Source organism: Dama dama, chromosome 9 (assembly GCF_033118175.1).
Source record: "Dama dama isolate Ldn47 chromosome 9, ASM3311817v1, whole genome shotgun sequence".
Classification (NCBI taxonomy): Eukaryota; Metazoa; Chordata; class Mammalia; order Artiodactyla; family Cervidae; genus Dama; species Dama dama.
In genome coordinates, this window is record NC_083689.1 from 42,879,618 (window position 1) to 42,907,025 (window position 27,408).

At 48.0% G+C, this 27,408-nt stretch overlaps 1 protein-coding gene across 1 annotated transcript; it reads right to left on the minus strand.

Moving 5' to 3' along the window:
• Positions 1–23,653, minus strand: LOC133062820 (H-2 class I histocompatibility antigen, Q10 alpha chain-like). The gene is made up of 9 exons (XM_061152190.1): positions 23,550–23,653; positions 17,326–17,669; positions 15,012–15,119; positions 10,058–10,318; positions 8,741–9,016; positions 3,160–3,435; positions 2,949–3,047; positions 2,503–2,628; positions 1–2,367 (listed from the first exon to the last, which is right to left on the minus strand). The coding sequence occupies exons 1-9, from the start codon at positions 23,651–23,653 to the stop codon at positions 2,360–2,362; spliced, it is 1,602 nt and encodes a 533-aa protein (XP_061008173.1). The 3' UTR covers positions 1–2,359.
• Between the last annotated feature and the right edge of the window lie 3,755 nt (positions 23,654–27,408).

Genomic DNA, 27,408 nt, shown 5'->3' on the forward strand with positions numbered 1-27,408 from the left:
AACTGTAAAAATAAAACACGTTTATTACCACAAAACCGTATTAATACAGGTCCATAATCCCTTACCCAAAACCCTTAGAGCCAGATATAGTTTAGAATTTAGAATTCTTTGGGCTTTAGAAAGATACCAAGATGTGAATACTGACTATTATATAATACTACCAGAGATGTCTGGGGGTGACATCCAATAATCCCCCAAATCAATATTTCTGTGAAAAAATGTGAAAAGGCACACTAGAGGAAGTAAATGAAGAATATGAATAACCCCACTTGATTGTTTTTCTTTTTTGCTCCATAGTGGGGCATGTGGGATCTTAGTTCCCTGATTAGGGATCAAAACTGCCCCTGGCAGTGGAAGCACTGAACCTCACTTCACTTTAGGATTTCTTTTTTTCCCCTCCTGCCCCTCTCCCAGGTCATGTTTTGATGACAAACTTGGGAAGACACTTCTAGCTTCCAGAGGTTTTTGTAGATTTGCGATAGGGGATTGTAGACCTGTACTTACTTGCCCTTTTACAGAACAGCTCAGTTATTGTTGAGGCTTTGGTGTAGTGGTGAGGTGGCCAGGCTGCAGCAGCCAGACTGCCTGTCCTCACATCCCAGCTCTGGCATGAATCAGCTGTGGGACCCTGGGCCTCAGTTTCCTCACCTGTACCACAGAAGTATTCATTCCCCCCCACACTCATGCTTGGAAGACTAAATAGCTTAGTATACAATAAAGTACAAAATAAAGGGCTTCTCTGGTGGCTCAGATGGTAAAGAATCTGCCTGCAATGCAGAAGACCCAGGTTCGATCCCTGGGTCAGGAAAATCCCCTGGAGAAAGGAATGGCTATCCACTCCAGTATTCCTGCTTAGAGAATTCCATGGACAGAGTAGCCTGGTGGACTACAGTCCATGGGGTCTCACAGAGCTGGACATGACTGAGAGACTAACATACAATAAAGTGCCTAGAACTCTGCTTAGTATGTGGTTTGCACAGCATATATGGGGCATGACAACATCAGTGAGAAAGACAGACATATAAGACACGTCTTCAGTACAAGTCAATCATTACAAGCTCACTGCTTAGGTCCTACAGGCCACCAGGGTAGGTTGATTCTTTTTCTAGTATTACAAGTGTTCACATCCTTGGCCTTTGAGCCTCCCAGGGCTGTAGACACAGAAGTTTCAAACTCCCCACAGGAGGCTCCGTTGCACTTTGGCGTCAGCTGAAAGGGAGGCAGCGGGTGCTCTGGAAGGGGTCTGACCTTGTGTCCTTATGACAGCGGAGAGCGCTCTCTCCACCTCGGCTCTGGAGTCCCAACTGCTAGCACATCAAATGGCCCTGAGACTGGATTCTTGTTCAGAGAGGAGACAAGGGGTTTCTGCTCCACTGAACGTGCAAAGGTGAGGCTGGGCCTTCTCCAGACATATCCTTCACAGGCATTTTCATGTGACACAGAGAAAAGGGGTCTTTTCCTACTCTATCAGTAACCTGTGCCTATTGTAAAAATTCAACCATTCAAAAGGATAGGACATAGGGAAAGTATGGTCTGAATTGTATCCCAACCTTCAGTTGCCTGGGACTAACTAACAGGTCTCCAGGTACCTGTCTTCTGAGCTTCTCCTCAAATACAAAAGGATACCACACACCACACATACACTCCCCCTCACATGCACCCCATATATCCTCTCACCCTCAAACATACACACCCACACATCCTCACCCTAACACACCTCCTCAGTTTCACACACCTACCCTTACTGCCTCTCCTATACCCTTACACACCCAACACTCTAATCTATACAGAAGGAGATCATACATATATATAGAACACACCTATAAAAGAAGCAGGCAGTCAGTCATTTCTTTCTGATGCTAGCAGGTTCACACAGGATGCTGCCCCTATAACTCTTGGATACTTTTCTGGTTTTTCCCTGACTGCCCAGACCCTTGGTTTTCAGGTTGGGCAAGTGGGAATGAGAGTAACATTGCCAAACTCATAGAGTGCCTGAGAAGCTCAAGTGGGATTTACAATTAACATGAAATCACTCTGCAAATTGTCAAGTGTAAGAGAAGCTGAGGGATTACTACTGCCCCCCTTCCCACCCCCCAAACGGGAAATAATTAGACTTTTTAAAGGGCTTCAGGAAGAGGGTAAAGCCATCTTAGTGGCACAGACTGCTTTTAAGAAGGCTGGTGGGGATGAAGAGGGCTCAGTTTTGGGTTGGGTGGGCCCTTCACAGATCACATGAGCCAGCCAGTGCAGGGGGGCCTAATATGCCACAAAACACAACCTTGATTTGTGACAGTGACTTCTGTCAGCAGTTGAGTTGAGCAGCTCCTGATCTTGCTGGGCTTTGATAATTATGGGTGTCCTATTCACCTGCAGGAAGAAAGGAATGGAGGTGACCCAATAGGCTCCCCAACCCTCTTCCAAACCCGGATGGTGGCTCTCAGGAGTGCTCCCTACCCCCTCTGCCTGGGGGCAGGGGACTGAGGCCAGGGAAAGCATACACACCATGCTCCACCCCCATCCTGAGTTCTAAGGCATCTCTGCTGTGTTGGGAACATCTGGGGTTTCCTCTCCCCAACTGATCCATACCACAATCACCTGGGGCTTGCTCGTAAGGTTCCTTATTCCTGGCTGTGGAAAAAAAGAACACAGGAGACCCGGTGAGTGGGTCCCCACCATCCCTCTTCCTCCCCTATCTGGGCCTTTTCCCAAGTCAGTCCCAGGTCTCCCCCGACTGTGGAATCCACAGGGTCCTCCTGGTGGTGTGCAACTGGGGTGGAGTGGGGACATTTGGGCTTTTCTACATGTGGGGGACAGGGGGCAGGACCTCAGCAGTAGTTGCTGCTCCCAGGAGAAAACAGTTCTTGCTGCGGCAGGGAAGGATACATTCCTTCCCTAAAAGCCCTCTGCAGCCAGAGGGCTTCCCACTCCTTTGTTCCTTACCCACCTACCTTGAAGGCACTTGATCAAGCTCACAACACCGCCAATCACCAGCAAGATCAGGATGAGAGAGATAACTATGGCCGTAAGTCCTGGATGAGAGGGCATTTCTAAGAAAGACAGAGAAAAGTGGGCACTCCCAGATCATGGGACTGTCTCCGGTCCCCTGGGACCCTCCCCTACTTCCCCCTCAGCCCCTCCCGGGCAAGCCCAGCTTCTCACCCCAGGACGCAGTGAGCGTGTGATTCAGGCTGGAGTGCTGCACATGGCATGTGTATTGGGTCTCATTCCCAGCCGGCACCCACACGGCCATCCATGTCTGATAGGTGCCATCTCCACTGGGGCGTGTCTCCACATACTCGAGCTTTGAATTCAACTTCTTCTCACCCAGCCACCAGCTCAGTGAGATGTCTCGTGGATAGAAGCCCAGGGCCCAGCACCTCAGGGTGGTACCCCCGTCCTGGGCTGAGTGCTTTGTCACCTGGACTGTGGGTGGTTCTGCGAGGAGAGGAGGAGGGAGGAAGACTGCTGAGTGGCTGCTCTCTGCCTATCCCTTAGGCTTAATTCTGGGCTCCTCCAGCATCTTCCAGGGTGGAGGACAAGGAAATGGGGACGAGGTCTCTGTCTAGGGGATGTACCCAATTACTGTTGTAGGCAGGGATGACTGATTTCCAGCTGTTACAAAGGAGCATTGACCTATTAATTGCCATGAGGGGGACTGACTTTCTGTCCCCAACCTCCAAGGAGCTTCCTCTGGGGGGCTGTTGGGTCCTAGTCTGACATACCCCCTTCTTCCTACAGAGATCCTAGGGTTTTCTCAGTGACTTTATTTACTTCCTCTTTGACTTTGTGCATACAGTAGGTGCCTAATCAGTTCAGTTCAGTCACTCAATCATGTCCAACTCTTTGCGACCCCGTGGACTGCAGCACTTCAGGCTTCCCTGTCCCATCACCAACTCCCGGAGTTTGCTCAGACTTATGTCCACTGAGTTGATGATGCCATCCAACCATCTCATCCTCTGTCATCCCCTTCTCTTCCTTCCTTCAGTACTTCCCAGCATCAGGGTCTTTTCCAGTGAGTCAATTCTTCCTATCAGGTGACCAAAGTATTGGTTTCAGCTTCAGCATCAGTCTTTCCAGTGAATATTTGGGGTTGGTTTCCTTTAGGATGGACTGGTTTGATCTCCTCACAGTCCAAAGGACTCTCAAGACCAACAGTTGGAGAGTCTCAAGACTCTCCAACACCACAGTTTAAAAGCATCAATTCTTTGGTGCTCAGCTTTCTTTATAGTCCAACTTTCACATCCATACATGACTACTGGAAAAACCATAGCTTCGACTAGATGGACCTTTGTTGGCAAAGTAATGTCCCTACTTTTTCATATGCTGTCTAGGTTGGTCATGGTTTTTCTTCCAAGGAGCTAGTGTCTTTTAATTTCATGGCTGCAGTCACCATCTGCAGTGATTTTGGAACCCCAGAAAATAAAGTCTCTCACTGTTTCCATTGTTTCCCCATCTATTTGCCATGAAACACAGCCCCGCCCATCAGCAGAAAATTGGATTAAAGATTTACTGAGAATGACGCAGTAGAAGAGAGTTCCAAAAAAACATCTACTTCTGCTTTATTGACTATGCCAAAGCCTTTGACTGTGTGGACCACAACAAACTCTGGAAAATTCTTCAAGAGATGGGAATACCAGACCACCTGACCTGCCTCCTGAGAAACCTGTATGCAGGTCAGGAAGCAACAGTTAGAACTAGACATGGAACAACAGATTGGCTCCAAATAGGAAAAGGAATACGCCAAGGCTGTATATTGTCACTCTGCTTATTTAACTTATATGCAGAGTACATCATGAGAAATGCTGGGCTGGAAGAAACACAAGGTGGAATCAAGATTGCTGGGAGAAATATCAATAACCTCAGATATACAAGTGACACCACCCTTATGGCAGAAAGTGAAGAAGAACTAAAGAGCCTCTTGATGAAAGTGAAAGAGGAGAGTGAAAAAGTTTCCTTAAAGCTCAACATTCAGAAAACTAAGATCATGGCATCCAGTCCCATCACTTCATGGCAAATAGATGTGGAAACAGTGGAAACAGTGATAGACTTTATTTTGGGGGGCTCCAAAATCACTGCAGCCATGAAATTAAAAGATGCTTACTCCTTGGAAGAAAAGTTATGACCAACCTAGACAGCATATGAAAAAGCAGAGACATTACTTTGTCAACAAAGGTCCATCTAGTCAAGGCTATGGTTTTTCCAGTGGTCATGTATGGATGTGAGAGTTGAATTATATAGAAAGCTGAGTGCTGAAGAATTGATGCTTTTGAACTGTGGTGTTGGAGAAGATTCTTGAGAGTCCTTTGGACTGCAATGAGATCCAACCAGTCCATCCTAAAGATCAGTCCTGGGTGTTCATTGGAAGGACTAATGTTGAAGCTGAAACTCCAAAACTTTGGCCACCTGATGCAGAGTTAACTCATTGGAAAAGACCCTGATGCTGGGAAAGATAGAAGGCAAGAGGAGAAGGGGATGACAGAAGATGAGATGGATGGCATCACCAATTCAATGGGCATGAGTTTGAGCAAACTCCGGGAGACGGTGAAGGACAGGGAAGCCTGGCATACTGCAGCCCGTGGGGTCGCAAAAAATCCGAAATGAGTGAGCGACTGAATAACAATATTCCACTATATGTATGTACCACATCTTCTTTACCTGTGTATCTGTTGATGGATGTTTAGGTTGCTTCTGAGAGGAATAGAATAGAATAGTTATACAAGTAGCTATAGATGTCCCAGTAAGGTACTATAGATAGAAGGGGGAACCTAGGAAACTTTGGGAGACCACTCTCAGTTAATGATCACTCAAGAAAGCTATTGGAACATCATGAAATGAAGCAGGCTTGCTTAACTACAAGCATGAGATATGCCTTGGGCCTTTAGGTGGAAGAAAAATGTCACCACCCTTCTACTGATTTGAATAAGTGCTATGATAATCCTAGTTTGACCTCATGGGTCAGACAGTCTCCTGCCTGATACAAAGGAGGAACTACTGATGTAAATCTCATGTCTACTCAAAGAAGGTGGTACTTTCTCCCTCCCCCTTTCCTTTGACTATAAAATTGTAGCCCACTTAATCCTTAGGGTAGAGCTCCCTGGCCTGCCTGCTTACATCTCTTCTAAGTGTCCTATATTTATATATCTACTGCTAACCCATCACTTTGCCTCTTGCTGGATTCCTTCTGTGCTGAGACACAAAGAAACTGTTCCTCATTAAGTCCAGACACCAGGTGAGTGATTCTAATGAAAAGATCATGGTTGGAGTCCCATGTGGGGTTTCGGCTGTGTTCAAGTCCTGGCCATGTGACTTAGAGTCCCAATCTGAGGCGAATGGTTTCACTTTCATGTCCTGGCTATTGTAAATAGTGCTGTAATGAACACTGGGGTACGTGTGTCTTTTTGAATTGTAGTTTTCTCAGGGTATATGCCAAGTAGTGGGATTGCCGGGTCATATGGTAGTTCTATTTTAAGGTTTTTAAGGAAACTCCATATTGTATTCCATGGTGACTGTATCAATTTACATTCCTACCAACAATGCAAGAGGGTTCCATTTTATCCACACCCTCTCCAGCACTTACTGTTTGTAGATTTAAATATATATATATATATTTTTATTTATTTATTTATGGCTGCACTGGTCCTCCGTTGCGGCAAGTGGACTTCTCTCTAGTTGTGTTGTGCACATTTAGTTGCCTCGCGGCATGTGGGATCTTAGTTCCCTGACGGGGCTTGAATCCATGTCCCCTGCCTTGCCTGGTAAAGTCTTAATACTGGACCACCAGGGAAGTCCCTGTTTGTAGATTTTTTGATGGTGGTTGTTCTGACAAGTGTGAGATGATACCTCGTTGTAGTTTTGATTTGCATTTCTCGAATAATGAGTGACACTGAACATCTTTTTATGCATTTGTTGGCCATCTGTATGTCTTCTTTGGAGAAATGTCTACTTAGGTCTTTACTCATTTTTTGGTTGGGTTATTTTTTTTTTTTTAATACTGAGCTGCATATTCTGTTTGTATATTTTGGAAATCAATCCTTTGTCTGTTGCTTTGTTTACAAATATTTTATTCCATTCTTAGGGTTGTCTTTTCATCTTGTTTATGTTTTCTCTACCATGTAAAAGCTTTTAAGCTTAATGAAGTCCCATGTGTTTATTTTTGTCTAGGAGGCAGGTCAAAACGGATCTTGCTGTGATTTATGTTGAAGAGTATTATTTTGTCTAGGAGGTGGGTCAAAAAGGATCTTGCTGTGATTTATGTTGAAGAGTATTCTGCCTGAGATTAACATTTGAATCACTGGACTCAGTGAAGCAGACTGCTTTCTGCAGTGTGAGTGGGTCCATACACTCAACTGAAGATCTGAACAGAACAAAGAGGTTGAGTAACGGAGTTCCTCTAGCATGATTGCTGAGCTGGAACACTGGTCTTTTCCTGCCTTCAGACTCAAACTGAAACACTAACTCTTCTTGGGCCTCAAACTTTCTAGCATTTGAAGGAACCATACTACTAGTTCTCCCAGTTCTCAGGCCTTTAGTCTCAGACTGGAACTGCAACATTGGCTCTCCTGGGTCTCCGGCTTGCCAACCACAGATCTTGGAACTTAGCCGCCATAGTCACATGAGCCAGTTCCTTAGAATATAACTCTTTCTCTCTCTCCATGTAGCCTGTTGGTTCTACTTCTGTGAAGAATCCTCACTAATCTCCCAGGGGAAGGACATAGGACAAATGAGTGCATTTAGCACATAGGTGCTAAATGAGAGTTCCACAGTACTTATTTAATGCACACCAATATGGTGCTTTGGAGAGGCAGGAGCTACTATTAATATCCTCATTATACTGATGAGGAAACTAAAGTGCAGAGAAGGCAAGTAACTGGCACAAGGTCATACAGCCAGTTAATCCTGGATCTGGGATGAGTTATCTGGAGGCTAGGCTCCAATGCCTGAGCTCTGAACCACCATGCTCTGCTCTCACAATCACATCTTCTACTCCTGATGTGATCTGTCCTTTCCTCCCTTTGAGGAATATCCTCTCTATTACCTCAGCTGATTCACGTCCCACCATTCAATTGCCAGACATCCATGGTGTCCTGGGTGTTCTGATCAGCTCCACCCCTGGCAACCTCAGCCAGAAAGGCTTTCACCCTAGGCATTCCCAAGCACCTACCTTCCCTAGTGTCCACCCCAGCCTTTGTGTCTCTAGCCCTGGTTGGCTGGGGTCAAGAGAAGTTTATGATGCACCTGGAGTCTGGGGAGCACATTTATCATGAGGGGTGTCGGGGAGGAAAGGGGAAAAAAGCTTCAGCTTCCCTGTCAGTCCCCAGTGGTCTAGGGACAGGTGAGGGCTGCTGTTCTCCTGGAACCTGAGATCTCTTTCCCAAGGAGCAGAGTTACAGGCTGGTAGATCCCCAGAGGACTTTAGGAGGACCTAGTTTAACCCACTTGCCCTGCAGATGAAGAAAATGAGACCCAGATTAAGAGACTTTATTCCCAAGACCACATTGGAACAGGGGAGACTTCAGAACTCCACACTCTATCTTATTTGGAGCAAAGACCTGAGGTCTGGGCTTTCTTCTTACTCTGCAGCAAAAAGCTGTTGGCTAGCTGGCCATCTTTCTGGACGCCAGAGGGCTTGCCTGAGCCAGGGGGACACAGCCTGGGGACGCAGCCTGCCTCCTCATTTCCCAGAGACTTATCTGTCAAATGGGATGGCTCTTGAGAATGGGAGCCACAGGTTGAACCTTACCTCTCCGGGTGAATCTCTGGCCTCCCAGCTCCAGGTATCTGTGCAGGGAGGTGAGGCAGGGGCCTTCCAGGTAGGCTTTGTCGTACTCAGCATAGCAGCGCTCTGTCTGCCACCAGCGCTTGGTCCACAGAGCCATGGGGTTAGCTGTCACCCAGTTCAGGGTTTCCATGTCCAGTGACAGGTGGTCTTGCCCATCATAGCCAAACAGCCAGAAGCTGTTGGAGTGGCCATCTTCCTGGATCTCACAGCCAAACATGCGCTGAGTGCTGTGTATGCCTATGAGTACAGGTAAGAAAGTTGTCACTAGTGGGGACTGGGGGTCAAGTCCCTGAGAGCCAGGGAGAAGCCCACCACCCACAGGGATGTCAAAAAAGTAGAGGGACGGGGCATCATCATTTAGATAAAAATCTCCCAAGTAATTTTCATAAGCAGCCTGGGTTGAGAAACCTTCTAGGCTTCTCATGTGGGACAAACACCCCAGTTCATAATTAGACACATCCTTATATCACATCCCACACTATGTGAAAGTTGCTCAGTCGTGTCTGACTCTTTGCATCACCATGAACTATACAGTCCATGGAATTCTCCAGACCAGATGCTGGAGTGGGTAGACTTTCCCTCCTCCAGGGAATCTCCTCAACCCAGGGATCAAACCCAGGTCACCCACATTGCAGGCAGATTCTTTACCAGCTGAGTCATCAGGGAAGCCCACCTGTGGGTGTAAAATGTTCTCAACGGTAAGACTAAGTCATGCCATGCTTATCCCGGGGGCCTTTGGCTGATGCACAGCCCTTCTCAGTCTCAATCCTTTATATCCTTTGTATCTACTGATTCTGAGGCCTCTGGGGACCTGAGGCTTTTAGTCTGGGCATTTGGGTATCCAGGCACAGACAGGGACAGTGTTGTGTGAACAAGCTGTGCTCCATAAGCACTTCATTCAGAATAAGCAGCAGCCCTGGTGGTGGGCTCAAGCGCACTGTTGCTGAGAAGGAGAAGCTGAGGCAGTACCAGAGGGCCTGGGGGTACTGCATGAGTGAGGATGAGGCAGGGAAATCCTCTCCCCATCAGCTGAGTTTCAGAACCCAGGTTAGCTAAGGGGCATGCAAGGGGTTAGGGGGAGACATCATGGGCCCCCAGCTCCTATGATGCTTGCTGCACTGTTCTGAGGCCCTGAGGCCCCTGCTGGACTGTGGGGGAAGTGGACTGAGAAGAGCCAAGTGTCAGAGGCTTGCCCCACACCCTCTGACAAGCACAGCTGCCCAGAGAGTGAGTGTGCAGAGGGTGAAGGAAGGAGCATGGGGCTTCCACCCAACGCACCGGTGCTGTGGTTGTGGTAGCCCATCTCTATCCGTGTCTCCACCTGATGAATCTCTGCCCATTTCCTCTGCTTCTTGGTCTCGTCCTCCCAGTATGTGGCATTCTTGGATGAAATCCATGGAGCCTGGGGCTCAGCTTTGTCCATACGGCTGTCATACCGGATAAAAGGCTGATCATCCACGTAGCCTACAGCCACAAACTTAGGGAGGCTTGGGCCCGGCTCGGACAGGTACAGGTAGTGGTAGCGGAGGGAGTGCATCCCTGTGGAAACACAAACTGGTCTTGGGTTCACACAGACCACCAGGGTCTGCACCAGGCCTCAGTGTGCTGGGTGAGGTTGGCTGTAGAAACTTACCCAAGAGAATTCATCACGAGCAAGAATGTGTGTGCGTGTGCTAAGTTGCTTCAGTCATGTCCAACTCTTTGCAACCCCATGGACTGTAGTCCACCAGGCTCCTCTGTCCGTGGGATTCTCCAGGCAAGAAAACTGGAGTAGGTTGCCCCTCCTCCGGGGGCTCTTCCCAACCCAGGGATTAAACCTGAGTCCCTGTGTTTCCTGCACTGAAAGGTGGGTTCTTTACCACTAGCGCCACCTGGGAAGTCCATTAGCAAGAGTGAAGAAGTGAAGTGAAGTTGCTCAGTCGTGTCCGACTCTTGGCGACCCCATGGACTGTAGCCTACCACACTCCTCCGTCCATGGGATTTTCCAGGCAAGAGTACTGGAGTGGGTTGCCATTTCCTTCTCCAAAGGATCTTCCCGACCCAGGGATCGTATCCGGGTCTCCCTCATTGTAGGCAGACACTTTACCATCTGAGCCACAAGGGAAGTCCTATTAGCAAGAGTAAGCACTAGCAATTTCAGTGAAAAAAAATATATAAGGGCATCCAAAGAGATTAAATATAGACAGCACCAGTTGAACACTGAGGCCAAAGTTCAGGTATTAAGGCTTATGGACTTTATTCTCAGAAAGCTTCTCAGCTCCTCATGCAGGGCCTACTTACTCATACTTTGTATTCATCTCTAGTGAGTGTGATTGTCTGGTTTCCAATTTCTCACAAAAAGGGTGGGATATTTTTAAAAAGTTGGTTGCTTGGGAGCTCAATTGATGTGGTTAATTAAGCTTAATTCATTTCCTGGACATGCTTGAGAAAGGCTGGACATCATTCTTAGCTTGAACCATTACTGCCAAGCTGGTGGCACCTTGACTCCATTCCCCACTCCCTTCTGTTCCCACAGCAGACATTACTGTGTGTTAGTCACTCAGTCGTGTCCGACTCTTTGTGATCCCAGGGACTGTATCCCACCGGGCTCCTCCGTCCATGGGATTCTCCAGGCAAGAAACCTGGAGTGGGTTGCCATTTCCTTCTCCAGAGGATCTTCCAACCCAGGGATCAAACCCAGGTCTCTGGCATTGCAGGCAGATTCTTTACCATCTGAGCCACCAGGGAGGCCCAAGACTAGTTGATCTCTTATCTCTTTGAGTCCAATGCTGCCTCTCTACCATAACTCCAAACTCATTGATTTAACTTGGTGCTGGAGATGAAATCTACTTAGCAGTCAGTCCTGACTCAAGCTATTCAAATAAGCGCTGTATGTTAAACTCAGGTCACATTTCTGAGATATCCCTGGCTTACTTTCGTACTTAACTTTTAAAAAACTTTTGCTCAGAAGTTTTTATCCCCTAACACTCCTGTCTCTGTGTTATTTTTCTCCAGAGCACTGGAGAGAGTATGCATTTGCACTGACTAGAGAGTACGCATTTGTTTGTCTTGTTAATGGACTCTCTCCTCTGCAGTGTCAGCTCTCCAAGGGCAGGGATTCCTGTTAGATTGTTCTGTTTCCCCAGCACCTAGAACAGCTTCTGGCATACAGTGGGTGCTCATTGGTTGAACATTCACATGTGAAAGGAGTCAAACACATCTCTATACTCACAGCTCTCTTTTTACTGCCTCCTTGTTAATTCAGGCTATACCAAACTCTGCCCAGGTCCTCTGTACCTGCTGTTTCTTCTGCCCCAGGCATCCCCCTTTCTGTTTTCTCTCAGCCACTCTCCACACCTCAGGTTGCAGTCAGGCATCCCTTCCTCCAGGAAGTCCTCCTGATTTCAGCCTGATGTCTCACAGAGGGATCTCAAGAGTGCCCTGTGCTCCCTGTGAAACTATGGATTTCATGAGGGTGGGAAGTCCATCTGCCCTCTATTTACCCAGGGCCTAGCACACAGCTGGAAGTTGCTGTACTAGACAAAAAACAAGAACATGAATGGTATGAGGATAATCAAGAGTTGCCGTTTTTGGAGTGACCATTGTATCTGCACTGGTTTAACTCCTCCTCATTCACTATCTTACTTCATCCTTACAATAAACCTAAGAGGTCAGTGTGATTGGCCCCATTTTACAGATAAGGGAATCAAGGCCCAGGGGAGACCAAGTGTAGTACTCAAAAGCATGCACTAGAACGAGGGCAGCCCAGATTCTCTCCCCAGGGACTGCTGCCTTTTTCTAAACTGATAAAAGGGATGCTCTCTTCTCATGCCTGGAGAAACCTCCTCATGGGAGGCAAGAGTGGTCAATGTTAGGAGTGTTTGAGTAAAGGGTTAACATCAGGCCTGAACTGGTGTGGGCCTCCTGGGAGATGACTGAATTATCTCTCATGGTGCTGTTTCCTTGCACATCTTTGAGTTAAGATCAGTGTGGGGGTACTCCTGTGCTGGCAGCTGCGAATGGGCACAAAGTTCTTTGGGGGAGAACAGAGGCTATGATTTCTCCATGTCAAGGTGATCCACTCACTCCTTGGCTCTGATCTGCAGCAGCTCTACCTGCCCTGGAAGTGAGGGACAAAAAAGATCCTGTGTCTTTGGGTAGCTGCTGGGACTCCTGGGTAGTGAGGAAGCCGTACAAGCTGGGCCTCCGGTCCTGCCTCCTTCTCCACAGCTCAGAAAGCATAGTGGGGTAGGCTGAATAATGCCCCCCAAGATATCCCTGCAACTGTTGAATGTTAGTTTATACGGTAACAGGAGTTTTGCAGATTAAATTAAGGGTCTTGAGATGAAGAGATTATCCTAGATTGTCTAGGCAGGCCCTAAATGTGTCCTTAGGAAAGGGAGGTAGAGGGAGATTCCAAGAAGGTCAGAGAAGGTGATGTGAAGATGGAGCACAGAAAGATGCAGGAAGGCACTATGTGCCAATAAATACAGTTCTAGAACAGGCAGGAAAGGCCTCCTCAAAAAGGGATTTCCTTTTAAAAGACAGGAAGGATAGCCGAATAGCCATTTAAGGATCTGACAGTATTCCAGGTCTGCAGAGGGGACAGCCAGTGCAAAGGTCCCAAGTTAGAAGCGTATGTCAGGTGTCCTGAGGCTGCTGCAAGAAGGCAGGGAAAAATAAAATGGTGCTGTGATTCAGTGTAGCAGATGTGGGGGTGAAGGAAAGGGCTGAATTCTGAATCCTTCCCAGGCTCGTCCAGATCCGGCCTGGCCCTCCTTGCCATGAGGGCTCTGGTTCCTGGCATCTGCTCTGCCCTGGACTACTTACCATGGCCTACATCCTGGCATCTGGTACCCATCCTGGGAATCAGGGACCTGCTTTTTAGGACAAGTTCATGACTGTGGCCTGCCTCAGTTGACTTTCAGGTACTGCTTCCCATGTACCCAGTGAGGCACCTGTCACCCTTCCCTCCCTGAAAATCCCACCAGTTTCTGCTCTGCCTACCAGATAGTCTTGAGAGTCCAGCCTGCTCTCTGTGGGGGCTCACACACTGCTCATTGCCATTTTTGCCTAGGAGAACGATCTCAGCTGGAACTAGATTCCCACCTGCTAACTGGACCCAAGTGGGATCATCATGCCTTGGGCTGCAGCCCAGAGTGAAGCAAAAGCAGCTGAGGAAGGCCACCTCCCTGGCTTTGGAGGCGATACCACCTGCCAGGCTGGGGTCAGTGCCAGGCACTGTGGGACCAAGGCAGGAAGAAGTGGGGGCTACACGGCAGGCATCCAGCAGTATCTACTCCTGCAGTGACATGGCCTAAGGAAGTTGCTACATGTCACTGTTGTTTCAGGGCCTGCGTGAACATTAGTTTTCCCCCGCTTCCACCCTAACTCTCCGCTGCTGTTCCTAGTCTCTTGGCCACATGGCTGGTCTTCAAAAAGAAGCAGTCCTGCGCCCCATTAGCCTAGCCTCCTTCTTCCTCTGGCCATGGTTGGGGAGGGAGGAGCCAGCCCCTTTCCCACCCAGGCCAGGAGACTTTTTTGCATCTGCCCCACCTCCCCTATAATCCATATGGCACTGCCAGTCCCTAGCTGCATGGCTCTGAGGAAGTTATTTCAATTCTCCAGGCCTTGGTTTCCTCATCTGTAGGCAGGCTCAATTAACTGACCTGCTCCACAGTGCCTGAGCATCCAGTGAGATAATGAACATAAGGAAAAAGTACAGGCATGGGGCAGGCTTCCCAGATGGCTCAATGGTTAAAAAAAAAAATGCCTGCAGTGCGGGAGACTCAGGTTAAATCCCTGGGGCAGGAAGATTCCCTGGAGAAAGAGATGGAAACCTACTTGAGTACTCTTGCTGGGGAAATCCCATGGACAGAGGAGCCTGCTGGGCTGCAGTCCATGGGGTCACAAAGGGTCAGACGTGACTGAACGACTAAACAATAGGCATGGAGACAGCACCTTCTCAGGCTCAGTCCTTCCCTATTCTGAAGGGAGAGGTGGCCTTGGGAAGGAGAGAGCTGGAGTTTGGGGTGAGGTGGGGAAAGATGCTTGGGTCAGCTCTCTGGAGGCCAGGTCTCAGCCCCTGGGACACTGTCTGGAGGCCCTGGCCTCTGTATCCTCATCCTGGCAGAGTTTCCCCACCCCAAGACAGTCCTCCAGATTCCTAGACAGTGGACACGGCCTCCTGCAGGCAGGGGACTCCTGGCCTCCACCATCCTATCCTTTCTTCAGCAGGCGGGCAAGGTCTTACCTCTAGGCCATGACTTGTTTTCCACCTTCTGCTGTGCCAGGTCTGCCATCACCACCTTTGCCATGGAAACTGGGTCATCGGCCAAGAAGGGCAGCCCCCAAGGACTCTCTGCAAGGGGAAAATGGAAAAGGATAGTATGAATCTTAAGGCATAAACATCCTTCCCACCCTTGTGTTTGCTGGGAGAGATAGTATGGAATGACAACAATGAGAGGTACATTGGAAGGGAAGAGGATCATGGGGGTCTTGCCTCAGGAGTGATGGAAACTTCCCCAGCAGGCAGGCACAAAGCCAGGAGAGCAGCCAGGACTGGGATGTCTCCATCTGGCTGCCTAACACCACCCGGCAGCTTTGACAATCCTGCCATTGACATGGATTTAGTTGGTTTGGAGGTAAAGGAGGGCTGGACACTGGTAGGCGTTGAAACCTCCCAGGTGATGCTCATATGCTGCCAGAAGGAGAACCCATGCACTCCTGCCTGGCTCAGCCCTGCCCCGCTGCTCAGCTAGGCAACCCTGACCTCTCCCTTTGCAATATTACTCATTTGACAAACATCTGTTTGTTGTTTAAAGAACACTGGAATGGGTTGCCATTTCCTTCATTAAAAAAAAACAAACAGATTATATATTTAATAGGAGAAATGGAACATGCATATACATCTTTGGAGAAATACATATTCATTTTCTGAGGACAGATGTATATTTAGTATATGAAACAGAACACCCAGATACAGAAATCCTCCCCTACATTTTTTACGTTCAAGGACATTTATTATACCATTCTTTTTTAAAAATTAATTTAATTGGAGGATAATCACTTTACAATATTGTGCTGGTTTTTGCCATACATCAACATGAATCGGTCACAGGTATACATGTGTTCCCCCCATCAAACCCGCCTCCCACCTCCCTCCCCACTCTATCCCTCTGGGTTGTCCCTCTTCATGCATCAAACTTGCACTGGTCATCTGTTTTACATATGGTAGTGTACATGTTTCAATGCTATTCTCTCAAATTACCCCATCCTTGCCTTCTCTCACTGAGTTCAAAAGTCTGTTCTTTACACGTGTGCCTCCTTTGCTTTGCAGGTGAATTCTTTACCACTAAGCCACCAGGGAAGCCCTGAATCCTCCTATTGCATTCAAGAGCCTCAACTTGGAGGAAAAAAATAACCTCTTTATTTTCACTAAGCTCTAGCTGAAGTTTGGCCCATCTTCCATGCTGAATGGAAGTTCAGCAGGATTAGCAGAACCTGTGCAGTGGTCCATGATAGAATCCACAGATGTTTTCCAACCACAAGACAGTGGTTTCAGACACCTGTAAATATGCTTTACCCTCAATACTTACAAATTCTGGGAATTGTTGCTATCTAATGGCTGATTTTAATGTGTTATCTTAGAAGCACATATATTACATATCACAAATTTATATTTATAGCTAAAATTTCTAATAGCTTATAAAAATATAATTTGGATCCTTTGGAATCATATGTATTTCACTTATGTGTAAAAGGCATTCTGAGACAAGGCCCAAGAACAAATATGGTTAAAAACTGAAAAAAAAAAAAAGGAAAAAAAATCTCCGAATCTGGATCCCAGTGTTGCCCCCTAGCGTCCTTTCCGGGCCCTATTTTAAATCTGTAAATCGTACATTTTGAATTTTCTACAGCCGAAATGGCTTCTTGTACTTGAAGCCTTTAGTACAGAGCCTGGAATAAAGGACATCAGCTATTATTACTGCCATGACGGTGGACACTCCGGTCTGTGCTAATAATCTTCAGGCCTCTGGGCAGTTAGGATGGGTGGTGCTCGGTGGGGGTGGTCGGGAATCCGGCAGGGGAGGGGCGGGGAGAGGATCAGCCCTGCAGTTCTGCGTGCAGAATGGAAATTGGAAAAGGATGGAAATTCCTCGCCAAGTCAAAAAAATCCTTGCTGCTCCCTTCACCCGCTACCTCAACAAGGAGTTGCCCGGGCCACCCGAGATAACCTCTGCAGGGAGCCAGGGAGACCTATAGCGATGGGCAGGTGCCTCGTCGAGCAAGCAAGCAGAGGCTTGTGCAGATTCCAAGGCCGCACTCAGATTCCTGCCCTCGAGGAGCTTTTCCCCGGGGCCATCCTCGAGGACCAGGTCTGGGAGCCGAGTGCGAGCGGCGTCCTCCATACGGGCCAAGGGATCCCCGGGAAGCTGTGGCTTCGGCTATCTTGGGTCAGCTCTCCGACTGACCATGCTCTCCTCGCCTCCAAACCCGGAATGGCCTCTGTATTCTTGGAGGATCTTTCCCTAGCAGCGCCCCCGGCCCCCGCCGCCCCGGGTTACCTGCCGCGCCCTTCAGCACCAGTCCGGACAGAAGTAACAGCAGCCGCAGCAGTGGTGGCGGCGGCGGCCGCGGGTGCCGCGCCCTCCCGGATCTCCGAGGCCACCTGGTCGCCAGCCTCACGCGCCGCCCGAGGGCGCCGGTCCCCGGGGGGTCCGCCTGCAGTTGTGCTAACGCCGGCCCGTCCCCTCCCGGGTGCCCGGCGGGTGAGCGCTCAGCTCCCTCTGGGCCGCGGAGGGTGCGAACCCATCCTGGCTCAGGCTCAGGCTCTGACCAGGTTCCGACTGCGACGCCACCGCACCCCTGGGACCCGCCCGCCGCTCCTCGATGGCTCCCTCTGCTGGGCCTCGTATGAAAAACAGGAACGAAACCCCATCGATTAATTGTGAAATACAGCCTTACAGCCTTTCGTGTATACCACCTCACGAAAGGAGATCAGGTGGCGAAGCTCAAGTTACAGCCGTCTGGCAAGTCGAGAGGTGTCTCCGACAACTCTGTCGTGATTCAAAAAAACTCTTGTGGTTTCTGCTGGGGACCCAACAGCTCCTGCTAACCTCACTGAGCTTTCTTACCTCCATCCATCAGGGACGAAAGGCTAAATCTCAAATAGAAGTTAGTGAAAATAAAGGTTATTTTCCTTATCTGGGTTCACAGAACCCCTGAATTTTCACCAGGGACTCTCATGTTCAGAAAAATGGTTTTCAGCCCAGCATTCTCTGATATTGGAAAATTCATAGGGAAGGCTCTGGTGATCCTGATTGGGGTTAGTGAGGGGAGAAATTTTCACATCACAGGGAGGCAGCAGGAGTGTCAGATGTGCAGTCCTGTCTGGGGACCACCACACAAATGGTGTCCTGCCAGCTAACAGGAGGAAAAGAACCAGACTGTAATGATCTGAGTCTAGAATACAATGTTTGTTGAGTTTTCATATTGTCAAAAGAACACATGGAGTGAAAAGAATAGAGGAAGGTGGGCATCAGAAAGTTTAAGCAAATAAAAATATGTATGTAAAGGAAAAAACCTACAAAATTAATGAATCTGCATTATGATATGATTATTATATTCACAAAGATTGTGACATAGCTGCAGACATTGTTGTTTTTCTCTTGTTCAGTGATGCCTGACTCTTTGCAACCCCATGGGACTGTACCTCTACAGACTTCCCTTTCCTTCACCATTTCCCAGAGCTTGTTCAAATACATGTCCTTTGAGTCGCTGATGAAATCCAACCATCTCATCCTCTGTCACTCCGTTCTCCTCCTGCCCTCAATCTTTCCCAGCATCAGGGTCTTTCTCAATGAGTTGGCTCTTAATGTCAGGTGGCCAAAGTATTGGAGTTTCAGCTTCAGCATCAGTCCTTACAATAAATATTCAGGGTTGATTTCCTTTAGGATTGACTGGTTTGACTTCCTTGCTGTCCAAGGGACTCTCAAGAGTCTTCTCCAGCACCACATTCAAAAGCATCAATTCTTCAGTGCTTAGCCTTTTTTATAGTCCAACTCTCACATCCATACATGACTACTGGAAAAACTATAGCTTTGACTATATAGACCTTTGTTGGCTAGGTGATGTCTCTGCTTTTTAATATACTGTCTAGGTTTGACATAGCTTTGAAAATTATTTTTCTAGATAAGCCAGGTTTATTTGGGGGGCCAAATCAAATAAATCAACCCAGTTAGCTTTCGTTTGTTTCAAGGTGTAAAGTGGGGTAACCAACTGTCCTGGTTTTAGTATTGAAGGTTCTGCATCCCAGTAGACCCGTCAGCCATGTACAAACCAGGACAGTTGGCTATAGGACATGATGGGCCTACTGATAAGGAAGCAAGTAACTGTCATTTTTGCTTCCTTTGTACACACTGAATCTTTCAGGAAGGCAGCTGTGCTGCAGATGAAAGAGAAGTTGTACTTTGTGCTGTGGGGTACTTTACCAAGAGAGGCTTTCTCTAGAGCTGTGTTACCCTCAGGGATGCTCCACATTGTCCACACTGCATACTCAGATCAGTCTGCATTTATAGCTGTCATATTTACAGAAATTTTTTGCGTACATGTAACTACCTATGTCATCAGTTTATTTTGTATAGTCAACTAAAACATTTAACTATTCAAACACATGCTATTATTTTACATATTGTAGTTTAATTTTTAATACTTTTTGTTATAATTACAGCACTACATTGACTCCAATTTATAATTCTGTGGGTTGTTGTTCAGTGGCCAAGCCGGACGCTACAACCCCATGGACTGTGGCACGCCAGGCCTCCCTGTCTCTCACCGTCTCTCAGAATTTGCCCAACTTCATGTCCATTGAGTCAATGATGCCATGCAACCATCTCATCCTCTGTCACCCTCTTTTCCTTCTGCCTTCATAACTCACAGCCTTGTTGTGGCAAAGGGGCTTGGGTAACTCAATGAAGTTATGAGTCATGCCATGCAGGGCCACCCAAGACAGATGGGTCACAGTGGAGAGTTCTGACAAAACATGGTTCACTGGAGGAGGGAATGGCAAACCACTTTAGTATTCCTGTGGTGCGAACCCCTAAACTGTATAGAAAGGCAAAAGTTCTATGGGTATACAGATTAAATTATCTTTGAATTTCTCTTCAGAAAGAAAATGATGTTATAAAATATTTGTAACAAGGAGAGATATTCTGATGGGGCTTTGATACCCCCCACTGGTAAGACTTGGATCCTGAGCAGGAAGAGGGGCCAGGCCCTTAGAGGTGGTGAGAATTGACCTGGTTCTTGACAAAGGGGGCAAGGAAGATGAAGGTGTAGGATCAAAGGCAATTCTGGGCAGGGAAATGCAAGTAGAGTGGTGTGTGGGGAGCAGTGGGAAATGGGGAGGAGGGTGGTGGAAGGAAAGATCACAGAGCTGAGGGTTGCTGGGGGCCTAATCACAGAGGGTCTTGAGTGCAGAACTAAGGAATCTGCATGCTGGCCTCAAGGTGTAAACAGTCAGATCCAACCATCCATTCAAATGCTCTGCAGCAGGTACTTGGCACAGGCAGGAACCAGGTAAGGTTACTGCCAGGAGAAAGTCCACAGTCTGGAAGAAGGTGATTTACATTCATTATCCTAGTAAACAGCCAACACCAACGCATAAGTAACGGAGGATGGATCAGACAGGTCCTGGTCCAGACCCTTTACTTACAGCTGCCGTTCATTCCACTCAATAACCTCTGAGGCAGGACCGTCATTATTTCTCCATTTCGAAGATGGGTAAAGTGAGGCAGATTGAGGTTAATTCAGGCAGCTTGTAAGAAGCTGAGCTAAGATTTGAACCCAGGCAATCTGAGTCCAGTCTAGACTCCAGGCTCTCAAGCACTCCTAAAGTGCATAAGGACCACAGGGCACTCTAAGTGCTATGATAGAAGTTTAGAGGAGACACTGGAAGGGATTGGCCATTGCCTAATGGGAATTTACAGTGAGTACTGACAGCTGTCCCTGGGTCCAGGTAGAGGGTAGGACACTGGCTCTGTGAGGGAGGAAGAGAAAGACCCCAAGAGGCCATCCTCATCTAGCACCCCCATGGGAAGGGCTTTCTGAGAGGTCTGGGCACCCATCCAGCACCCTGCTATGTACTTGCTGCTCACCCTGGGATCAGCAGTGTTTCTAGAATTTCCCCTAGACCTCCTCTACTTGCCTGGTTACTTAGTCTTGGTTCAGTGGCCCATTCACCTAAGGTCCTTGTTTTAGGGACATTGGCCAAACTCCCTGGCTCCATTCTCTCCTCTGGATCTCCGTCCAGACATCCAGGGATGATTCTCCATCAAATACTTCTCATGAGAGCTGAGGGCTGAATTCTCCTGGAGGTGCATCTGAGACCCTCAGAATCCCTGATCCCTCGTTGTAGAACAGCTCACCATCAGGGCTGAGCACCCAGACGCTGGAGCAGAATCCCAGGTCTACTCCTAGAAGGATGGGAGGCTCACCGTCAAAGTTAAGTTGTCAAAATCAATTACCTTCTATCTCAGTCAGTTAATACAATAATCAACAATTCTGAAATTAGCAACATTAGCATAAACAACATTCATTACTTCTGTGGTGTGAGTCTGGGCCAGGATTTCTACAGCCAGGACTTCCACAGGCTCTTGTAGTATATGTTGGCTTCTACAGAGAGAACCCAGGCAACCTGGATTTCATAGGACCTCATTTGATTGCATAAACCCCTTGTTAAAGGAAGAAAGGAAAACTTAAAAGCTGAGATTAAGCATGGACAGCTTATAAGACACTGTCTCTTTAAGCAAAACGAGAGTGATTGATGTGGGTTTTGCAGAAGCACAGTGCTCAGAGGTTGGGGATTTTCAGAGTTGAGAGTGTTTACTTTCAGGGCTCTGGCTGACCGGCTGACTTTTAGAGCTGTGGTCACAGGGAGAATGGTTATAGTTTGGTGATCACACAGGTTGTAAACAGCTTCTGGTGGTTTCTTTTTACCATGGCTACATGGTAAAGGCAGTGAGAGCTTTTCAATTCTCACCCTTCACAATTTTATCCTTCACTACCCTTCATCCACCATAGGCTCCCTGATCAAAGTCTTCACTGCTCTGGCCTGAGATCTTTGAGGAGAGAAGGAAGAAAGAAAGTTGGTGAACAGGTGGGGGAGCATTGCCTGAGAGCAGGAAGGAACCTCAGAGTGCTCCAATGTGGAGGTCTTGCCCTCTCTCACACTTTTCCCACCTTTCGAGGTCTGCTTAACTCACCTTTAGAGTAAGATGAGGCAAGAGAAGAGATACTAAAGGTGGTCCAGGTTCACAGTCAGGAAGGACCCTGGGGTATGTATGGGGCTGGAAGGAGAGAGAAGAGTGGAAATGGATGAGGACTCCAGGCCAGTAAGCATGAGAAGCTAAAATGACCATGGTCCTGGCAACTTTATCTGAGAAACTTGCTTTATGGTAGCAAACCCATGTGTGCGTGCATGCTAAGTCACCTCAGTCATGTCCGACTCTTTGCCATCCTGTGGCCTGTAGCCCACCAGGCTCCTCTGTCCATGGGATTCTCCAGGCAAGAATACTGGAGTGGGTTGTTGTGCCTTCCTAACCCAGGGATCAAACTCATGTCTCTTACATCTCCTGCACTGGCAGGCAGGTTCTTTACTACTAGTTCCACCTGGGAAGCCCAGCAAACCCATGAAGAGGGTGCTGATGGAGGGAAAGAGAGGGCTACAGGTGGGATGCAGGGTGCTGGAACTTCCTGCCAGAGGGTCTTAACATCCACACCTTGGACCAGGAGGAGCCGCATGGGGTACCCAAGTTTGATTAGGCCTTTTATCCTTTCCAGGGTGAGAGCACATTCCTTGTCCCTGTTCCCCCCACCCCTTATTTCTGGGGGGCAAACCCTGAGCAAGGAATACTTGTAGCCTAGGGCTTCTGCTCTGGGAACCCAGAACACCTGGGTTTTCACACTTGCCATCACCCTGCCCTTGGGGCCTGAGACTTCTCTCTGTGAGGTGAGGACTCCACTCTACCCTTGCTTGAAATGCTTCACCTGGGTGGCCTCTACTGCCGGTCAAATGACTCTTCTATACATCTGATTTTTGACGTTCTGGAAATTCACTAACTGCAGAGATAAACTGTAATATGCTGAAGAGTTTAGCAAAGAGTTTGCTTAGAGAGTGTTAAAAACCACAAGGAAAGGAAGGAAGGTTGGTTAGCTGAGATCACACACATTTGAGTGTGGGGTGCACAGCAGGTTCTCCATCATGTTTGGTGCTAAATTACTCTTACTTTGAACTTTCTGTAAAACATGATGCTATTAATGGAGCTGTTCCTTATATGTCAATGGAGTTATATGAGATTGATTTGTGGTGACTTCAAGTTTTCAAAAAAGGCTCCAAGAAATAAATGCAACTTGTCCATTAAAAAATTTACCCTCATTTTCCAAATGAAGAGATGGAGATATATATGGGTGCCACTAGAAATGGAATCAAGACAAGTGCTACATGCTCTTGCTTAAAGTTAATTTTTTCAAAGTTAATTTTCAGCCCTTCCTGTAGAAGGACAACCTCTGCCCAGGAGACAGTAAGGCCCCAGTAGGCCCTGGGATATCCTCAGCGTCGTATCCCCAGAAGCCCTGCATGGGGAGGTGCTTCCACATTTGCTGAATGAGGTGTTGATATTGTGGATGCACAGCCTCTAATCACTGGAAAAGCAGTGAGCAGCACAGCTTGGCCATCAACTATACAAGGGCACAGTGGGCTGCTGTGATGAGGGGCTGGAGGGACAGGTACCGGTCTGGTCCATAGGCTTGCTCTTGTCCTTTAGGAACCTCTTCATGGAACCTCTTCATGGACACACTCATGCTCCAGTCCAGACTTTGCTTCTCAGCGGCCATATCACCTCCCAGTTGTACTTGGTAATGAGAGTGACATGGCAGACATTGGTCTCTAAGTGATGCAGTAGTCCTTCACAAACTGGCAAAGCCCTTGGATGCTGCCATCAGCCAGGATCTAGAATCTGCCCATGAACTGGAGAACATGGCCCTGGAAGGCTCCAGCCTTATGGTTTCTCTGGGGCAGGAGGTAGGATGGGGTATAAGAACCCAGGGAGGCTGCCTCACAAGACTGGCTTTCTGTGCAAAGCCTGAGGATCCTTTCAGGTACACATGAACTTGTTTACAAAATAGAAATAGAGATACTGATGTAGAAAACAAACATGGTTACTAGGGGATGATGGGTGGGGAAGGGATAAATTGGGAGATTGACACTGACATACACACTACTATGGAAATGATAGATGACGGATAAGAACCTACTGGACAGCACAAGGAATTCCACTCAATGCTCTTAATGACCTGTACGGGAACATAATCTTAAAAAGAGTGGATATATGTATACATATAACTGATTCACTTTGCCGTACACCTGAAACACAATATTATAAATCAACTATACTCCAATGAAAATTTAAAAATAAAACCAGAAGGTTCTTCCCTGGTGGTCCAGTGGTTAAGAATCCACCTGCCAATGCAGAGGACATGGGTTCGATCCCTGGCCCAGGAAGATTTCACAAACTTCAGGGCAACGAACCCCATGTGCCACAATTACTGAGCATGAGCACCTACAGCCTATGTTCTGCAGCAGAGAAAAGAAAGAAAGAAAGAGCTAAGTTGTGTCCAACTCTTGGGATCCCGTAAACTGTAGGCTGCCACACTCCTCTGTCCATGGGATTCTCCAAGCAAGAATACTGGCGTGGGTTGCCATTCCCTTCTCCAGGGGATCTTCCTGACCCAGGAATTGAATCCAGGTCTCCCACATTGCAGGCAGATGCTTTACTGACTGAACTACACAGAAGAGAAGCCACTGCAATAAGAAGCACCACAATGAAGCCCTGCTTGCCACTACTAGAGAAAGCCTGCACAGTAATGAAGACCCAGCACAGCCAAAAAAAAAAAAAAAAAAAACTAATTAATTAAAAAAAGCAAAAATAATGATGCATATTCAAACACATTGTCATTATTAAAATTTTATTATTAATGAGAATATTTACTGGGTGAAAAGGTTTTGTGTATATTTAATATGCAAAATAAATGTTAAAATGTAAAAAATAAAGCCTGAAGACCCTTTCAGGATGTGCAATTTGTATTTGTGCTTTTTGGTACATTGAACATGGATAACTGGAAGCTCTCTGAGTCTATTTTATGATTCTCTCCTCCACACAGTGCTTTTATGTGGATTGCCCTACTTCAGGGCTGCTTCCACCACTCCAACCTTGACAGCCTATTCCTCCCCAGGGTACCAGCACTGGTCAGCCAAGCAGGGGATGTCTTGCTGTCCCCTGACCTGCTGGGCGAGATGAGTAGTCCTGGACCTCAGGTCTGGGGTCTCTACAGGGTGATGACGTGCTGCTTCCTGAATCACTCACCCTGGCTCTCACTGAAGTAGCCCATCATGATAAGCAGGCAGTCTTGGAACCAGCATGACTCCATTTTCCAATGCTCAGTGTCAGCCTGGGTGACCCTTAGGTCCTCCCGGCACATGAAGGCACTGTACCCAGGGATTCTGGGCTGAGCCTGTGATACCACATGGCAAGAACAGCAGACAGTGGGATCCTCGGAGGGGAAGAAGTTCCTGTCTCTAGGTCATGATGGAGCTCAGTTGTCTTGACTTCACTGGTTCAAGCCTTTTGCATGATCCCCACTTTAGAGATGAGGACACAGAGACACAGAGAGGTTAGTCTTCTGCTCATGATCACAGAGCTGGGAAGCAGATGAACTGGGTCGGAAGCCAGGCTGTGAGGTTCCAGAACACACATAGGGTCCCTGCAAATCTGAAGGGAAAACCCAGTGACCTTGCCACCACACTGCCACCCTTCATGGGCTCAGAAGCCCTGGGATCCAGCTCTGGGTTGGTCCTTGCTAACTGTGTCACTTGGACAATAGTCTCTGCAATGGAAATATTAAATCTCTTTGTGAGGCAGGAGAGTGGACAGTGACATGGCCTGGCTGGGACTGGAAAAGTTGGGAATACATAGGGCTGCACAAAAAGAGGTATGTCATGTCACTAGTAGAAGAGCTGGGCTTTAGGGCTTCTTTGGGAAGTAGGGATCCTGGGTAATCACACAGGGCTCCACAACCCTCTACATCTTACTGTACATAAAATAGGCTCAGAAGGAAATGAGACAGGGAGGGGAACAAAAGCCACACTAGGAGGGTTTGGACAAGGGGAAGCAGAGGACAGGGGTCAATTCAGGTTTCTTTCCCTAGAGATGGCGCCTTCTCAGGGGCCACTAACTGATCTTGAATTGCTTTCAGCTCCTGAAATCTCCATCCCCACTACCCCCCTAGTGTGGGCAGTGCTGTAAACCCTCAGGAGATGATAAAATAGAGGTGACCTGGAAAACCTAACTGAGGTAAGTTATACCTGGGAGGAGGAGGAGGAGGATCAGGGAATAGCCAGGCTTATTTGGGAATGGCATTCTAGGGACAGATTCATCATCACTGGGAAAGAGTCTTCCAGATAGGGATGTCCTGGAGACCTAGGAACAGGTGTTGACAGAGTGGAATTTTAGAGAGAGCCATGGAAACTAGCTGCTGGTTGGAGGAGCTTGAGCCCAGGATGGAGTAGAGGAGGCACTACTCTGCTTCACCCAAGACCCCTTTTCTCCACTGGACCTTCCTGGACCCTCTGTCATGTTTTTCAGGCAGTGCAAATGAGGCAAAAGTTGGGAAAGCAGCACCTTCCTTTCTCGTGTTGCTAAGTGTCTGCGTATAGCTGGTCTCTTGGTGCTGTAGGTGCAACAGGGGTGGCAGCTGGTGTAGGGAAAGTGGCAGGTGTGTAAGCAAGTGCTTTCTAAGTGTTAGAGCCAGCAGATAGCTAGAAATGAGCGGAGTAAAGGGGGCCATGAGCCAGGTGGCAAGAAACCATACATCTTGTGGTGACAAGGGTCCTAGAGGCAGACAAAAGAGACAGAATGGTGGGAATCTCTAGCAACAGACTGTAACTTTCTGCTTATTATGCCCTCATGACAATAGAAGTAGCTTTGCAGATAAGAATTTGCCATCATGCATTGACACCATGACACTTCCAATCAAGACCAAATATGAACAAAAATCTCTTCTCACCTCCGGAAGGTGGAACCATAGCAGAGGGACTGCTGCTGCTGCTGCTAAGTCGCTTCAGTCGTGTCCGACTCTGTGCGACCCCATAGACGGCAGCCCACCAGGCTCCGCCGTCCCTGGGATTCTCCAGGCAAGATCACTGGAGTGGGTTGCCATTTCCTTCTCCAGTGCATGAATGTGAAAAGTGAAAGTGAAGTCGCTCAGTCGTGTCCGACTCTCAGCGACCCCAGGGACTGCAGCCTACCAGGCTCCTCCGTCCATGGGGTTTTCCAGGCAAGAGTACTGGAGGGGGGTGCCAGTGCCTTCTCCGCAGAGGGACAGGAGAGAGCTATCAGCCCTGCTCAGCCATTGGTCGGTGCCGCAGTGGGCCCCTCCCCCAAGCAAGCAGCTGTCAGTCAGCGACTCAGTGGTTCCACAACTGTCAAAGGGCAACCGGCAGTGGTCCTGCTCAGCCATTGGTCGGGGAGCAGTGGGACTCTCCCCCCTTCTGTATAAAAGGAACCCGAATGGGTACTGAGGAGAGATGGTTT

Excerpts from the sequence above, each read along its gene's own strand:
- LOC133062820 (XM_061152190.1), bottom strand. The coding sequence starts at position 23,653 with ATGGCCGCTGAGAAGCAAAGTCTGGACTGGAGCATGAGTGTGTCCATG. Across the intron at positions 15,120-17,325 it reads GGTGCTGAAGGGCGCGGCAG|AGAGTCCTTGGGGGCTGCCC; the intron begins GTAACCCGGGGC and ends TTCCCCTTGCAG. Across the intron at positions 10,319-15,011 it reads AAACAAGTCATGGCCTAGAG|GGATGCACTCCCTCCGCTAC; the intron begins GTAAGACCTTGC and ends GTGTTTCCACAG.